This window comes from Arvicola amphibius, chromosome 12 (genome assembly GCF_903992535.2).
Source record: "Arvicola amphibius chromosome 12, mArvAmp1.2, whole genome shotgun sequence".
Classification (NCBI taxonomy): Eukaryota; Metazoa; Chordata; class Mammalia; order Rodentia; family Cricetidae; genus Arvicola; species Arvicola amphibius.
Genome location: NC_052058.2, coordinates 88,607,449 through 88,625,850, shown reverse-complemented (window position 1 = coordinate 88,625,850; position 18,402 = coordinate 88,607,449). Strand labels below are relative to the sequence as shown.

The following is an 18,402-nucleotide window of genomic DNA, read 5'->3' as shown; positions in this document are numbered from 1 at the left end:
CTTCCCACTGGACCATGCCTCCCTACAAAGCCCTTTCATCTAGTCTTTCTAAAGCATAGATATAATTCAGTTCCTTGCTCAGTAATTGTTAGTGGCTACTTTATCCTTATAAAACAAAGTCCTAACCCTATTGGCCAATATTCATAAACCTCTGTAATCTCTGGTTTACCAACTTTTCCAAAGTCATTTAGTATTATAGTTATAATTCATATTGTTCAGAGAAGCAGATAAGTTACCCCCCAGGCGTGTTTTCCTCACCTCTGGGCTGCTGGTGACACTACTGTCTATGTAAAACGTTTCTTTCCTCATCTCTTCATTCTTCTCTAAGTTCTTTCACTGTCTTAATTATGTAGAATATTCAGGAACAATACATAGCATTGGCAGTTTTATTTTCCCATTCCTATCCACTGAACTTCACCTCTAACCAGAACAAATCACTCTTTTATGTGCACTATGTATGGTCATATACTGTCCTCCCATATACCATGACACTTAGACAATATTGCAAACACTGTCCCTCAACATCTCTCCCTTTATAGAAACTGCTTTCTAGGTCACCTAAGTTAGTAAATATATTTTCTAGTTTCCCTTACAGAACAGCATAACCATGTGACTAAGCTCTGTCCAGCTGGATATGAGTTAAAGACATGTATATGCCACTGTCAGACTATACCTTTAAAGAATAAAGATATAGTGCCCTCTTGCCCTGCTGTTTTTCTGAATTGATGAAATGGGATATGGTAAGAATGAGCTACTTTGGGCATAGAAAGTAGAATGGACACATTCTAGGGGTGGGACAAGTAGACTGACTATCCTGACTGGCTAACAGACTATTATCTACAGAAAAATCTATACCTATCTTTTAAATGCAATTATTATTTAAGGTTTACTATAGCATCCATACCTTTCTTAACCATACTAGTCATGCCTAAAATGCCTTTTATGTATACCCCCCCAAAAGAAGAAAAGGACAAAAATTTTGGTGCTACATACAAAATGTTGCAGGAGCACAGCTGCTTATAGCACATAAACATCTGAGCACTAGGCTGTCTTCTGCTACACAGAAATGAGGAGGAAAGGGAAAAATGAAGGTTCCATTCCAGTGTGATGCTAACAAGTGGAGATCTCATCACTGCATTAGTGAGACAAGGCAGAGTTAGCCACGTGGACTGTTCAGATGATCACTGGACTTAAGAAAGTAGATCATAGATTTAATTGTGGGGGAAAAAGAAGAAAATGAGAGAAAAAGGTACAAAAGGCTGAAAAATAGCAAATGAAATATAATTTACAATTTCATATATACATTTATAAGGACAAAACCCATTTATTCCATGTAAAACTGGGAGACTCTCAACCATTTTTGTTGATATTTTTAGGAATAAATTAGTCTGAACACAGGATGCTGTCTGGAGTTCTTGCTTAGTTTTTCTCCATCTTATCTTTATTATGTGCATTTGTTCCTATGACTCATCTCTTTTTGTAGTAGGCTGTACTACGTGAAAGTACAATTATGTGACCACTTTTGACCTATAAAAACAAGCAATTCAGATGTTCCATTCGAAGAGAAGAAAGCTTTTTTGTTTTCAGACTTTTTAAGAAAGATTTATTTTGTGTGTGTGTGTGTGTGTGTGTGTGTGTGTGGTATGAATTAATACAGTACCCAGAGAGGCCAGAAGAGAGGAAGAGAGTGTGTATTTGTATGTGTGTGGGTGGGTGGGTGGGTGGATTGGTGGGTGGTGGTGGTGGTGTGAATTGAATACCGTACCCAGAGAGGCCAGAAGAGGGCAACAGACTTCTGGAGCTACAGATGGGTGTGAGCTGCCTGACATGGGTCTAGGAAAGCAATCTGGATCCTCTAAAGAGCAGGAAGTACTCTTAACCACTGAGCTGTCCCTCCAGCCTTCAAGCTCATCTTGCTCTGCTTTGCTTCTTTCTCTCAGAATGCCTTCAGCCCAAACTGTTAGTTAAAAAAAAAAAAAAAAATGCTAAAACTGACTCGGATCAAGCTCCCTTTGAAACATTTCTAGTTCCCTGACACACAAAACCTTCCCACCTTTGACCTTCCTGGGAGGAGGCACTGACTCCCTTTTAGTTCTTTTTTAGAATTTTCTATCTTCCTAGCAAAAATATTTACTACCCGCCAACACTGGGAGACCTCTTAAGCCTTAGGTTTTTGGCTCTTGGTTCTTATTCTCTCTTCTACATTTACAATATTGTTTACACTACAGATTTAATATGTATCCACACTCAAAACCATTTAGCTCAGTAGTACCACATCTCAACTTGGGTACCTGAAATCCTTACAGTGCCTCAAACTCAACTACTCAAAGCAGAATCACTATTTAAAGCACCTGTTTCCTCCATGCCCTCCATGACACCACAATTCTTCTGATTGTCAGGTTAGAGATACCAGGTCACCTAACCATTTAGATTATTTTTATCCAATCAGTTATCCAATCCTGTCTAATTTCTCAAATACCTCTTCAATAGTGCTATCATATAAGGCTGAAAGGTTCACCAAAGGCTTGTGTGGTAAAGGCTTGTTTACTGCTGGACAACAGCAGAGCCTTTAGGAGGTAGGCTAGGACACTGGGGGATTTTTTTTTTGATGGAATCCTAACCTCATCCTCTCTCTGTTTCCTGACCATAATGAAGGAAAAGGCCTCTTCCTCCACATGCTACATACCACCACAGGGCTCCCCAAAAGTAGATCAAACAGCTATGGACTTAGGACCTCTGGAACCATGAGGCAAAACAAAACACAACACTTTTCCTCTTTACAGTTTATTTATCTCAGTTATCTGGTCTTAGTAACAGAAAGCTGACTAACACAAATACATCCCTACTGCTCCTTTCTAGACGTTATCCAATTCTATATGTACCACTCTCAAAACTTAACATACTTCTCTTGGATTTAAAAATATATATATAATTTTACGCATACTTTTCCTTGGGTCTGTCTCAATACAATATCCTTAAAGGCTCATTAACACAGGGCATGTCAAATGTGAGCTTCTATGCTTGCTATCAAAGCATTATCTATCCTTTGGGACCCATTCCACTTACTTAACCTTGTTTCTCACTGTTTTTAAAAATATTCATTTTCTCCTATCTCTATTAAAGTCCCTTTTCCTATATAGTTTGTATGGCTCTTTTACTTGTTAACCAAAAATTCCAAAGCTTATCTTATTACCATAGGAATGAGCACAATCACAATACCTAGCTGGTATTAAAAGGAGCTAACAAATGGATTATTACTTGGGATAATATGGGAATTGGCTGAAATAAATCAAGCACAAAGTAATGGTCAAAGGAGAATAGAAATGGCCCCCTTTTCTAGGTCCTTGAACCACCTGAATTATAATTCCATAGTACTCGCCCAACTTTAAATTACCTGACTGTAATTTGTTTACTTCCCATCTCCTCATTCTAATTAAAAGGCCATGTGGAAAGGACATGCTTGCTCTCTGTCATATCTCAAGGCACTATGAAGGAGTTCAAGGAATGTGCAATGGATATTAGTTGGATGAATGTTCAACAATCTTTCCTTTGGGGCTATCTAGGAAGACAAAGGGAATTAGCTGGAATGGAAGGGAGCAGGAGAGGCTAATGTGGTGGTATGGTGGCAGTATAAGTAAATATAATTGAAATACATTGCATACATGTATAAAATGTCATAATTAAACCTATTACTAGCTACACACACACATACACCTTGGACCACTGGCTGACATACATTAGCTTGGCTCGCTATTTATTCTGATCTCTTTTAGATAGAGAACTGCCCATTAAAACTGAAGTGAAAAAAGAAGCTGTAGGTTCAGGAAGCAACCTGGATCTAAGAGGTACCCTTTGCTTCCCTGCAACCCAGACCACACTCTCAAAGTTTCTAAAAGCAATTGCCATGAAGTCCCTACTTAAATTGCTGGTCCTTGGTACTTCGTGTCTTGGCTAGAAAGCGCTCGGCTAGCTTCTCCAGGTTTCGAGAGTAGTCCATTTCAATCTCAGCCTTCTTGCGGAAGAAGTCTTGTAGGTCCTGCAACAGCTGCACCCGCAGTTCACACTGCTGGTCTAAGCATTTCATCTGCTCTGTGAGCTGAGCCCGGATCTCTGCAAGACAACAAAAGAATGTGGTCAGACCAACAGCTCTAAATATACACTACACTACACACACACACACACACACACACACACACACGCCCCTGCCTTTCATTCTGTTCCCTGGGATATCAAAGTCCTTAATAACATAGCCTACAATTGAAACTGACCATAGAATATGAGGTACCTTCAAAACCTCCAAGTCTTTTTGGACCACTGAAGACTATCTGTGATCAAAAATCTGTTCAATTTGTTAGAATAAGTTCTATAATAGACAAAGTAACATCCAAAGCTAAATATTCATAAAGCAGTTAACTGTTTCAAACACCATCCAGAATTTGGGTTCTTTTCTGTCAAGGAGCCCAAACGAATAATCAGATGAATCATGTTACCCCCATTTTAAAGACTGAGTACTAAGTCTTAAAGAAGACAAACTTAAATCACAGTAAGCTGGGATTCAAAGCCAGACAAATGACTGTTTTTTACACTTTTCCTCGTCATTTCAAAATGTTTTTCAGTATCTTTATGAAGTATGGTAAGGAAGAATCATTGAACTTTCATGGAGGTAGAAAGATGTCTTTTCTAGATCCAAACGGCAGCAACCAAGAACAAACATGTACTATGGCTTATAAAAAAAAATCACATTCCAGGTCAACTGGTTTCATAATTTTAAATATTACAGAATGTAAATATTCAAGAAGCTATCTCTAGAGCTGGAGGAGTAGCTTAACAATGGTGGTAAGTGACTTAGGAAGAGATTTTTTTTTTTTCCTGAGATCTCACTTGTTCCATCCTCACAGAGGCCTGAGATCCTCTGCTCTGTCCCAGCTAGAACTATGTTCAGTTACACTCCTGCCTGGCAGATTTCCTACCCAGTTCTTGCATAGGACTAGCAACACAACCACTGTGGAACCACAGCAATGGCAGCTTCAGAGGCAACTGGATCTGTCTTGAATACACTACATGTTTTACTGATAAAGAGATTTGGCATTCAAGACAAATGGCCTGCCAACACTGGACTGATTTCTTGTCCAGAGTGGGCCTACAGTCCATGTCCAGCTTATTTTACATCCAGTTCCCCATTATCATGAAAATAGAGCAATAATTCTCATCCCTTTTCTCTACCAGCACACTCACCTCCAGAAAGACTCCAACTTGGGGTTGAAAAGAAGTACCTACACTATGCCTTTCCTGATGCATGCTTCAAATTCATTTCCCACAGCACTGGCAGATGGAGAAGGAGAGAAGTGACAATGTCACATGAGTTCCAGACAAAATTTTGGGATAAGGACAATAATGCTGAAAACTTTGCAATCACTCCTTTCTCAAAGCAATGAAGCTGCACTGGGTTTTGCCTTAGAGTACCCGAAGTCCATCATCTATCCCCATCTTTATTGCTTCTGTCTCTACAGGAATATCAGTACATGACAGACATAGCTGGTCCTTTGCAGGTGACTCTAGGTAATCGCTAAGAGCAATCTTCTTCCTCATCTCTATTCAGACCTGCAGTAACCCAACCTGAACTGAAACTGAGCACTGCAGGATTGTTTCACGCAAGCAGAATACTTCACAGAAAAGCTATTGCCCTACCTCATCACTCATCAAAGCTCTCTTGTTCTGCATAGTCTGGAGTCTGATTACAAGGGGTATAGGGCTGTGTGTGTAAGAGATTTACAGAGGTTATGCCAGGGATCTGGTTCTTGTCAGAGATTTATGGGTCTCTTAAGGGTAAAAGTCGTTGTTATGATCATTCCTAGAGGCAACTGCCCCTTTGTACAAATTAATGAAAATCTAGCAATAACTGCTAGTATATAGGAAGACTGTAGGTACAGATCATTCATGGGTCATCAATAATATTAAAAACCTACCCATTAAATAAGAATCATCTCTTAGAGTAAAATGGCTGTCCAGAATCCGAATCAGGAACAAAGGTACAAAGGAAGATAAAGGTACACTGAAACTATCAAGTCCCTCTGAGTCAGCTATAATTCACTTTTAAGACTATACCTCAACAATCTAGCAGGAATGCAGAAAGAAATTCTAGACTGTTCTAGGGACTATAGACAAAGCCCCATGATACTAATGTAATTCAAGAAGTAGGCTGTTCTGAAACTGTTCTATCCATGAAATAAGTGCACTATAGGAGCTACCTGTTGGATACAGCAATGTGTCTTAGAAGTTGCCATGCACTTTGAACCAGCATGGGAGTCCACGCTGACTTCTCAATGAGTAAGCAGTGTAGCATGAGCTGTATCCTATGCTTGCACCCTCTTCTGGATCCTTTTAGAAAGAGTATGTATTTACTGAACACGTTATAGGGATACATACACACTATAACTTGCTTAATTCCCATTACTAGCTTCTAAGATACTTCAGGTGGGGAAAAATGGAAGGTTTATTAAGTACTAAGCCATGGGCCATACCAATAGTGCTAACAGGGCTTGTGGTAGTTAATACTTGATGGAATCTATCTATTATTACCTACGAGACAAGTCTCTGAGTATAATCTACATCAGATTAATTTAGGTTGGAAGATTCCCTGACTGAGGGTGCCATCATTCCACTAGCTGAGGTCTTGAACTGAATAAAATGAGGAAGCCAAGCACTCACTGCTCTCGTTGTGACTGCAGATGTAACTGTGAACAGCTCCTTCAAACTCCTGTTACCTCAACTTCCCTTCCACAAAAGACTGCTCCTCCAACTGGGAGCCAGAATAAACCCTCCTCCTTTAAATGGCTTTTGCCAGACATTTTATTACAGCAACAGGAAAGGTAACTGAGATGGGCTAAAGCTAACAACATTTATCTGAGAAGTCAGAAGTAGATACTCTGTAGACAACATTTCAGGGTATAAATCAGTGACCATGGTTTTTTAATCTTTGGAACTTCGACTTCATCTTCCTGCTGAAGAATGATTCAGGGTCCCAGGATCAAGTTTAGGCTAGGCCAGTGATTTACAATTTAGCCCACATTTTGACTAATCCAAAACCAGAATGGATCACTTCCATACATCCTAGATCTGTTCTCCATAGAAACTTCAAAAGAAAGTCCTTCCCTTCACTTGTGAGCCCTATCCTAAGTTAATCAATAAGTACAAAGGATTGGGAAGGGAAGGAAATGAGATTCCCCACCCCAAACCAGAAGAGAATGCTAATAGACACCTCCTGTCACTGGTTTGTGATAAGGTACCCCTGCCCTGAAACATGCCTAGAAGGAAATCTCTCCCTTACTATCATTCTCGGAGCATTGAGGAAGGCAGTAAGAAAGACTCTAGACTACTGCTCCAAGACAGAATGGCTGTTCTGTGGAGAGCAGAATGTACTGCGGCTGTTGTTACAAAAAACAGTGGTCCTCAATCCGGCAGCTGTGCCAGCCTCTGTCCATGTACATAAGGGGAAAGAAACAATAGGGTACTGATTGTCAGCACACTTGGGCCATGTGCCCAGGCTGGAGACCCCGCCATACTCTGGTTGACCAAAAGGGCATAAAGAAAAAGGGGCAATTTATAAAAACACAGGGGATTTCTTAACATTCAAATGAGTATGCATGTGGACTTGTGAGCACACTCAAAGAAACACTGTTCACATGTTCTACAACACCAAATCAAGAAGACTTCACAAGTCTCCTTTACAGTTAGCAGAGAAGTCCTGGGAGATGATGGGCTCTTGTAGTATCTTTCAGCACAATTATGGGAAGAAGCAAAGCTCTCTTCTTTAAAAGTAGTTGTCTCTGAGCTATGAATGCTTTCTTGGTTATCCATAAAGTAACAAAGTACTAAAGTCACCATGAAGTAGCTATGAAGGGACGAATGCCAGAAGTGATCTCCTCTGGGCACCTAATGTCTGTTTGGTTTTGCTTTGAATATTCTTTACTGTATAGAAAACCCACAGAAGTAAATCCCAATGTGAAGACTTAAGAGTTAAAAGTAATCACAGCTGGGCAGTGGTGGAGCACGCCTTTAATCCCAGCACTCAGGAGGCAGAGGCAGGTGGATCTTTTTGAGTTCGAGGCCAGCCTGGTCTATAAGAGCTAGTTACAGGACAGGTTCCAAAGCTATAGAGAAACCCTGTCTTGAAAAACAAACAAACAAACAAAAAAGAGTTAAAGGTAATCACAAATAGAAAGAAATCTAACTGTAAATCTTAAGAAAAATTCAATGTCCTTTGACTCTTTTCTTTTTTTACCACATTTTAAAATGATACAAGAAAAAAAATTAGCAAGGACTAAAGTTTTTAGACAAGTTTCCTGATACTCAAGAGTGACCTTTGAGCTGGGTGGTAGTGGTAATTCCAGTACTTGGGAAGCAGAGGCAAGCGGATCTATAAATTCAAGGTCAGCCTGGACTACAGAGTGAGTTCAAGGATAGCCAAAGATACACAGAGAAACAAAAAAAAAAAACAAAAAACAAAAAAAAAAAACCCAATAAAACAAAAAACAAAAGAATGACCTTTGCTATTTCATTCATAGATTCAAGTCAAAATTTAACTTTGCTGTTTTGCTTTTGTTAGTATATGAAAACACATTGAATCAATTTAAAGATGTGAATTTTATAGTATGAGCAAGCTCTCTCTCTCTCACACACACAATTTTTAACTCCACCAGATATATTCTGTTGAAGTTGATTATGATTCTGTCAAAAAAACAGGCAAGGAAATGACCCCAGACCCCATAAAAAATTCTTGGTTTCTATTTCTCTACTTTTAGGGTAAATCAGTTCTGCATTGAATACTATTAAAACAGACTGGGCAAGCAGTGTGTCTGGGCAGCAGACCTCGCCATGACACTAAACTCCACTGGCTAGCACGTCACTGATCTACTCTTCTCAGAGGATGTCAGATCAAAATACGGCAAGGAATGCTGCGTTCAAACTCAGGATCAGCAGACATAGCCAACAGAATTTTCCCTGGGCAGTTCTGCCTCCTTGTTCATGTCTGGTTACAGCTAAGACACTACTAACTACACCTGGCTTGGGTGTTTTTTATCTCCTAAGAAGGAGATTTGTATCTTACTTAGAAAAGAAGCTGCTGACAGGTTTCAATAGGGTATCATTGGAAGATACTGATTATTTAGCAAAACTAGTCAAAGCCATGCCACACTGGATATCATGTAGCCTTTAAGTGATAATACCTTCCAGCGCAGATGAAACAGCCCTCAGGAAAAGTGTTCTTACTTCAGAACACCTGGTAAATTCACCGAAGTTCAGATGGGGTTTGTGTTCCCTATTGCTTCAATCCTAGGATAAGAGCTGATTTCTTTTGCCTTCCAAAAATCTATCTCCATATTCTAGAACTTTCTCTAATTTAGTTATAAATTCCACATATTTAACAAGAAAGTGGGGGTAGGAAGGCAGGTCAGAAAAAAGAGAAACATTCTTTTAGGAAAGTCATGCAGGTATATTCTTCCCTTTTTGGTGTGCTGGCATCTTGGAGACAGGTGCTGTGATTCCCACGGGCTCGGTTGCCAACATGAAATGTAACATTGAGACCATGTTTCCCAGTGGGAACCTGACCTGACTGCCAGTCTTCTCCACAACATCTACCTCGCCTGCTTTTAGTCCTTTCACCTACATATGATGTCATCCCAGCCACCTCAAAATACTGATTCGTAGTACCTTCCAGAAAGTGCTATATAAGAATACAATCAAGGCTTTCATCAGGTTCTCCTCTCCATTATTTCTTACTAATCCCAACAGTAATCAGTTCCTCTCCAAACTGATCCCCAGGAAACAAAGTTGGATGCTCTGCCAATTCATGTTAGATGAGGCCACTTGTTTGTTTCCTGGCTGCCCAGCAGCTCAGTCCAGAAATAACCACATAGAAACTATATTATTTAAATCACTGATTGGCCCATTAGCTCTAGCTTCTTATTGGCTAACTCTTACATCTTAATTTAACCCATCTCCATTAATCTGTGTGTCGCCATGTGGCTGTGGCTTACCGGGAAAAGTCCTGTCTCCACTGGGGGCTACATGACTTCCTCCTTCTTCCTCCTAGCATTTAGCTTAGTTTTCCCCGCCTACCTAAGTTCTGCCCTATCAACAGGCCAAGGCAGTTTCTTTATTCACCAATGGTATTCACAGCATACAGAGGGGAATCCCACATCAAAGTCATGCTCTTTACCTTGATCATTTGCCTTTCTACAAATTTCATAATTCCAGGGCTCTTAAAAGTCCTGGCTGGACAGAAGTGAAAACCAAAGCCCAGAGAAGTAAAGGGGCTGGTGTCTGTCACCCAGCTGGCTAGCTGTAGGCTCAGAACTGGAACCCTAGAAGCCAAACTCTGAAGACAATGCTTTTTTTTTTTTTACTGTTATCACAAACAGTTGTTTGAGAGCCTTCCCAGTACTCTGAGATTACAAAGACAAAAGTTAGCCAGGGAATGGGAACAAACAAAAAGCTACAGTAAAGTAAAACAATACAAATAAGTGAGACTGTGCACAGAAAAAGAGAAGGGTGCTACAGTAAGCATTGCAGCTCGGATGGAAAGGTATCCTGGCAGTCGGGAGCCAAGGAATACCACAAAGTTACACCATACAACAAACCTCACACAAGAGATTTATTGGGAGGGAAAAAACCAGGAGGGTGGCTTCCTCTGCTTGGGCGAGAAACAGCAGGGAACTTGGAAGAAAGGTGAAACCTTTCAGGGTGGAACTTTCCAGAGTGAAGACTGGTAGGATTTCTTGTTCAGAGACCGGACTTTTTACTCTGTAGGGTGGGGAACTGGGTCCAGCAGTTAGGGCAATTAGAGTGCTGTGTGGGTGGAACCTGGAGGTCCTTGGGGGAGGAGCCTGGCCACCCATGTGGCTTAAGGGACTTACAGACACAGTACTATGTCCAGTCTACACGTGATACCTCATCCTTCAAGGATTAATACTGGTACTTATTTATGAGTGGCTGATGTTTTAAAAATCAGCAGTGCGCTACTTTCAGGAACCTAGAAAACAGCAAGTACTCTCCCTCAAAGAATGCGACTAATAGCCTCTTTCTCACCATTTCACTCTCTGGAAGAAGGCACAGAAATCTTCACTGACAAGAATTACTCTAAACAACTGCTTCTGTGACCTCCAAATTTCTATCTATACTCTAGACCTCTCCAGCCTCCTAGAACTGACTTACCATCTCTTCTTAGTTTTCTAAGAGGTATCCACAACCTCTGGCCACTGCCCTCCTGGTTCCTATCTTACTATGGCACTTCTTTTTCCTACCAGACCAAAACCTTCAGAGTTACTGCTGAGTCTTCTCTCTTTCATATTCTGTCAACTCAAACCGCCTTCAAATTACATCCTGAATCTAACATCTCCTTAGTCTCTCCATCCATTCCATTCTCTACTTACATGTTCAATATAACTTGACATTACTTTGTTCTGAATAACTGTTCCTACCTGGTTCCTCATTCCCACCCTTGTTACTCTGATGTCTACTCTACATACGGTAGCTGTACTCATCACCATCCTTGGCTTTTCATTGGAGAAAGGGCAAAGGCTTTCTAAATACTTATATAGTTCGCCTGTTCCAGTCTCTGGAACTCATCCTCACAGATCCACAGGCACATGGGCCCCTCTGGTGGTCACAGGATATGCCAAGCTCACCTTTACCTCTGCTGAAGAAAGCCTTTCTATTTGTTTCCCTTAGCTTGAAGCACACTTCCCAACTTTTGCATGGGGTAAAAGCGAAGGGGCTACTTCACTTTACTCAGTTTTCTGCTAAGAGGTCACCTCAATGCAGCCTTCACAGCATTCCAGCTGAAAGACCCCAAACACTAACCTTTACCTTCATTTTATTTTACTGCACTGTAACTTCCATAACTCTCGGTACTGTCTTCTCCTCTCACTAGAGAGGCCCAGGATGACATACAGAATTTGCTTTGCTCACTGTTGACCTTTGATGCCTTAGTGACCAACATATAAAAAGTCTGAATGTAATGAATGACGGGCTCCTTTGACTTAGTGAGATTTGGGACAACTTATTGCTGCCCCCCTCAAAGACTTTTTATCTTGACTGTTCCCTAAACCCCCAAAAGGTTAGCTATTCCTTTTAAAAAGAGAAGAGAAGAGCTGGGGAGATGGTCCAGAAGGTCAGGGGAACAGAATTCAGTTCCCACACACACAGTAGGTGGCTTTCAATGGTCTGTAACTCCATTTTCAGGAGGTCTGACATCCTCTCCTGACCTTGGTAGAAACCCACATATATGAAGCATATACTCAAATAGATTTACGCACATAAATAAAAATCAATCTTTTAAAATTTTTTTAAAAAACTCCACAAAAATTCAAAGGAGTGATGCATTATCTAGTCAGCTGCGTTATATTCTGACAAATGTTTCCTCTCCATTATTTATGACAAATACAAAAGAACTCAGTGTATATGTCCTCGGGGTATTTTTCATAATTAATGAAATCTTTTGAAGAGGAAACTTTACCAGAACAAAAGTTTCAGTTGCCCCGGGCTGGCCAAAGACCATGATCACAATCCCACGCAGAGTAAATAGCAAAGGTTTTTTTTCTAAATTTCATAGCCCTCTGTAACAACATCTTTCATTGCTGTTACCAGAATCCAGTATGTGACCATCCTGCAAACGTCTGAGTGTGATGGTCTGTGGTGGTCTGTTAAGTAAAAAATAAAATTATCATTTTCAATATGCTTATACCTTCTAAACACATAATCATCAGAACCAGAGGATCACAGAGGCCAATAAGAATCTGAAAAGTGCCCTAGTCAGTCAAGAGACACACAGGGGCCATCAAGAAAACATCCTATCCTTGACCCAACTAGCCCACAACAATATGTCAGTCACATTTTTTATACATGTAAACAATAATTTAATTTCCAAGTATATTAATGTGTATTTGATCCAAACCAAATATATATATATATGTATATACATATGTATATATATATTTTACAAATCAATTTTTTTTCTCATTTTATTTGTTTTATTTCTTGGTTTCTCAAGACAGGATTTCTCTCTGTGTAGTCTTGGCTGTCCCAGAACTCGCTTTCCACATTCCTTTAAATTTATATTAAAATTAAATATTTTTCTTCCCTTCTTTAATATTTTTTGTTTGTTTTTGTTTTTCTCTGTGTAGCTTTGGAGCCTGTCCTGAGACTTGCTCTGTAAAAAAACCAGGCTGGCCTTGAACTCACAGAGATCTAACTGCCTCTGCCTACCAAGTGCTAGGATTAAAGGTGTCCAGATTTTTCTCACTTTATGTCTAAAGTAAGTGTATACCATTGCTAAATAAAAAATTCGGTTTATGTTTAACAAAAGATTAAATTTTAAAGTATAATGAAAATATATAATATTTTAATAATGTGTTAAAAGAATTTTGGCCTGAATTTACATCTTTATTGTACCTTATAGAAGTGAAAACACTTATTTAAATTCCTGAGAGACATCATGCGATTATATTGTCTTGAGAAGAGTTTATAAATTTGTAAAACAAGGAAGTGCCAATACAGTAAAGTTTCTCATTTTAAGCAGCTTCCTGGGCCTGACGTCCAAAGGAATGTGGTCTTCTACAGAGACAGACTCTAAAAAGGAGCTGCAACATGATAGCTCATTATCAGGAAAAGAAGGATCTGCTGTATTATCAAGCCTACTTGGTCCAAGACTCAGGAAGGGTTTCCAGAAGCCAGACTTCAAGGATTGGGGTTACCCAGAAAAAGAGTACAGGGAAGGGTCCCAAGGTTAGAGGGAAGAATGTACTTCAGTGGTCCAGAAGGGGAGGACAGGAACATACATAAAAGGAACTAAAAAAGTAAAAGTTCAGACTAACTGGAACATCGAACTTTAAGTAAGAGGATGGACAGAAGAAGACTGAGGAAAGGTGGGGGTCATAGTGCTGGACAATACCAAAGTCTTAACGAACACAGAAGATCAGATAAAGAAGTTATACAAGCTAGCTGCTTTCAAAGATGGTAAATACTCCCTCTGGAGAGCCCAAACACAAGAGAAGCATAAGTTATTTTAGTTTTGGAGAGGTCAGGTTTCAATCTTCTAATGACTCCTTCAACCTGCATCTTCCAAATAAACTAAAATCTCTCCAAAGAACAAAGAGCCTGGTGAACCAAATGTTAGCAAGAAGTGACCACATGCTATAATCCTGCAAACACATCAGTCCCATGAGGTAACAGTACAGCAGCAGCAAGAAAACTGCATGAGTCAGGCCAGTTAAGCCTACGTTAATTCCCTCATCAGAGAATCTGTGGCATTTCTCCCCTGCCTACCCTTTACACCAAAGGCTATGTCTCAACCACACACCTCAACAACACAAGTGGAAAGGACTTTAACTTAGCCATCATAAAAAGACAAGAAAATACTTTGCCTGTTTCACACCTCAGCGGTGGGGAGGGAACACCCTCCTATTCAAATCCATAGATGAGCATATTTACAATGTGATTGAGTCAGTCAGCTAAGAATAAAAAACATTGAGCAAAATAAAATTAAAACCAAATACAAAGCATTAAAGTTTAAGTCTGGATTCAACCTGTTCACACAGTCATAGGCCAATGCAGCTGACTGAAGCCAATCTCCATCTGGAAAAAAGAAAATATTCTAAATCTCACTCAGAAAACCACACTACTAGACTTGGTAAGAAGGTGAGGATTAAACGAGACCAGATATGGACAATGTCCAAAAATGCCTGCAAGAACTGCTGCTCCCAATAAAATCAAACATTGTCCAAAAGATGAATCCCCCTTCATGCTTTTGAAGCTGTGGTGGTGATAAAAGAAAAGACGGACACAACTGTCAATCTCTTCTTGTGGGTGAGTTTCTACATGGTTTTCGCCTACCATGATTTAATGAGCTGCAGTTAGGAAGTTCATTTCCAGAATTAGAAGTATCAGGCAGGTGGTACAGAAAAGCATTTCAGGATGTTCTTTGAGATAAGAGGGTCAACTGTGGTAAACACTTTCAGAAATTGACTAAAGTAATGCCAAATATGCCGAAATCATAAATATTTTGGAGCCTTGAAGTAGAACAAAGGGAGAAGTTAAGCTTAAAGCAAGCTATGTAGTTTCTTGTTGTATGTGCCAGGGAGGAAGGCGGAAGCTGCTTTCCTCTGCATTCTCTCGTGCAGTCACCCACTCTGCCCCATCCAGTTTCTTAGGAGAGTCCTTACTGAGTTTCCAAGACGGCAGAGATGGAAAGCTGTGAAACCTGGTAGCACAGGGATAAAACCAGAGGGGCTTACAAAATAAAGCCTGTCCTAACACACACGACATGTTCAGTCACTTCCTTCTGTCCTCTACAAACCTTTGTTCCCACCTCACCCCTTCATGACATCGACTTATGGAACTGTCCCTCTTCTCCTCTAGATCCCTTTGCTTCAGCTGTAGTTGCCTTCTTGTTAAGTATTCAAATATATCAAGTACACTTGAGCCTTAGGGATCGGCTATAAGATGTTTGTCCTTGGCCTGGAATGTTCTTCCCATAAGTGTAAATTCTCACCTCCTTCAAATGTCTGCACAAATGTGACCTATGCTACAATACTTAACTAAGATTCTCCATTTCCATTTAAATAAAATCTGACGTCACTATCCAACACTAATACCCAACTTACAATACTTAGTATCTTCTTAATGTTATGTAATTGTGCACTAATCAGGTAGGCTTTGTCTCCTTCCTCAAACTCTGCTCGAATGTTAACTCAGAAATACTTATTTTAGTAACCAAACTAAAGACCTGGAGTTGTATGTGATACATAATAGATGATGTTTATTTAACAGATGAATGAACAAGTGCATAGTACAGAAACCAAATCTTTTTTCCTGCTTGGTGATGGGTAAAAACAAAATCTAAAACAAAACACAGAGGCATATGTTCATCCACACTAAAGTCTTATCTAGATAAATGAATGGTATCAGATTCTTCTGCTTCTAGGGAAAGGGAATGGTTGCAAGGTGAAGTCAGTAGACACCCTAAAGGAGATGCAAAGAGCAAAGACAACAGAGATCTGCACAAGAGTCCAAAGATTTAAATGCTCACAACATATCTCTGGGCTATTTATTTACCTGCCGTGTCCAGTTTGCTAAGAATTTTGTACAATGCATTTTGATCATATTCAACCCCCTCCCCTCAAACCTATTTCCCCTTCCCCGCCCACTCAACTTTATATTTCTCCTTGTTTGTTTTTTGTTAAGTCATCAAAAACAGTTTATTCTGTCCAAATACTTAGAAATATGGCTTTTATTGGAGGGTGGTCTACCCACTAGGGGCTGTACCCTTAAAGAAAATGATTTTCCCTCTTCAAGCAGCTATCAATTGCCAAGTACCCCTTAGCTAGGGATGGAACTTCATGCCCACTTCTTCTCTCCAACCTGGAATTTTGTCTGGCTTGAGCCTGTACAGGTCATATAAGTGTTCTCAACTGCTATGAATTCATGTGTGCAAAAATAATAAAAGCCCAGAGACAAATATTGGGGTTCAACCTGAAAACCAGAAAAGCAAAGTAGCCAAGACACTGGAGAAAACAGTTTCCTAAAGTCACCCACCACCTATGGCCCCAATAAAGGTGCCATATATGTATTTCATTGGCAGGTAAGCCTTAGATTCAATCCGGTATGGGGAACTTGCACAATATTCATGCCACTATTGCACCAGTGGGCATGTCTTGCCAGGCCAGTCTTTGTTGTAGTTTCCCAGGCTCACAACTGGGTAAGACTGGTCATTCCTTTCCTCGTCCAGTAGCAGACACTGCACCTTCCAGCACTATGAAAGCTAGACAGTGGTATTAAGTTTCCCAGTGAATACCAGCATGATTTCTCCATGAGAAACAAATTTTATGAAGGTATTTTGCCCAATACCACCCAGAAAGATTATGAAGAAATATGCTCTTTTTAAAACAGACTTCCTTATAGAACAGCATGACTCTAAAACATAAAGAAACCAATCTCTCCTCACTCTGGCTAGATTTAAAACTTGAAATAATAAATAAGCATCAGAAACTTTCACAGGATTGAATAGCAAAAACCTAGCTGTGCTGTGCTCCAAATCAGAATCATCAGCTCTCTTCTCTGTGGGAAGACAGCCCCCTAAATAAATAAATAAAGTTCAGAGAAAAACCCTCCTTTGCCTTCTCTTGAGTCCCTAAAAGGATCTAGCGCCCTGGAGAAAGGTAGACTAATCCCTTAACCAGCAAGTGTAGTCTCCAGCCTGCGGGGGGGGGGGGGGGGGGGGGGAATTCAGGCCTCTAGGGAGCAATTTAAGAAAGATGAAGCCATAAAATAATTAATGAGGAAATGAGTTAATCTGTAGCTGGTTCTAATCCATATGTCCAAGAACAGCATCATTATAAATAGCAATCTCCTAACAGTCATTCAACCTAGCAATTTCTTCACTTCACCTTCCTGCTGTACCCTATCCCAATCCTTATTTTATTATGAAAGGAAGGTAGGAAGAAGCCAGAGGGTTAAATTTCTCACATCTAAATCCCTCCAGCAACTTGAATTTCCTGAAGCTACTCTCCTAGGAGGGGGTATATTGTGACCAAGATTTCCTGCAGCACCTCCTGCCATCTGCAAAATTAAATTAAATGGTCCTTCTCTTTTGAAATCTTGCCATCAATGTACCAAAGGGAACATCTGAGTATACCAGTCAGGGACGATAGCTTTTCCTTTTTACCAACACACACAAATCATTAGGAGATTAAGTCTCTGAATGGCTAATGTGCACTTTCATAAAGAAGGAGAAGTTAAATGCTCAGTCTGACACCCACATAGAAGGGGCTGGGATTGCACTTGCTGCTGCCCTTGGAAGATGATTAAAAGCAGGGCAGACAGGAAGCTAATGGCTTTTTTGCTGTACTTTTATGGGGGCAGGGGTGTCAGGAATGGACATGGGAAATCAAGTGCCAAGTGTTGAAGGGCAGATGGTGGGGGAAGGGGAAAATGATTATATGCCTACAGGGCACTGGGACACCCCCAAAGAACAGAGTACTCCATACCCAAGGCAGTTGTGAAGATGCTGCAGCATGCACTCACTATGCTACTACAAATGGCTCTTTTTTAAAGCAAAAAGAAATTTAAGCTAATGCAAAGGTGGGGGTTGGGTGGAGATCACTGTACAATGCTGTATGTGAAGCCCTAGGTTTAAGCCCCAGCCAAATTTCCCACCCAACTCCCAGCCCCCCCCCCGAAATAGACAGCCTGCAACTTTTGTATTTGATGTACTACCAAAATTTCCACTTTTCTGCCCCTACAGACCAGACCCTACCCCACCACCATACACACAAAAATCTGATGATTTTAGCCATTTCTGCCACCTTCCTCTAACTGAACAATTTAACTCAACAGTTACTTCTACAC

The 18,402-nt window shown here is 40.3% G+C and overlaps 1 protein-coding gene across 5 annotated transcripts in view; it reads right to left on the bottom strand.

Annotated features, from left to right (window-relative positions):
- Srgap2 (SLIT-ROBO Rho GTPase activating protein 2) overlaps positions 1–18,402 on the bottom strand; it is a 211,507-nt gene that overhangs the window by 125,894 nt on the left and 67,211 nt on the right. For all 5 annotated transcript variants that reach the window (XM_038348994.2, XM_038348996.2, XM_038348997.1 and 2 more), the window contains exon 3: positions 3,918–4,110. In XM_038348994.2, coding sequence (XP_038204922.1) covers positions 3,918–4,110 — 193 coding nt within the window. The remainder of the gene's footprint in view (positions 1–3,917; positions 4,111–18,402) is intronic.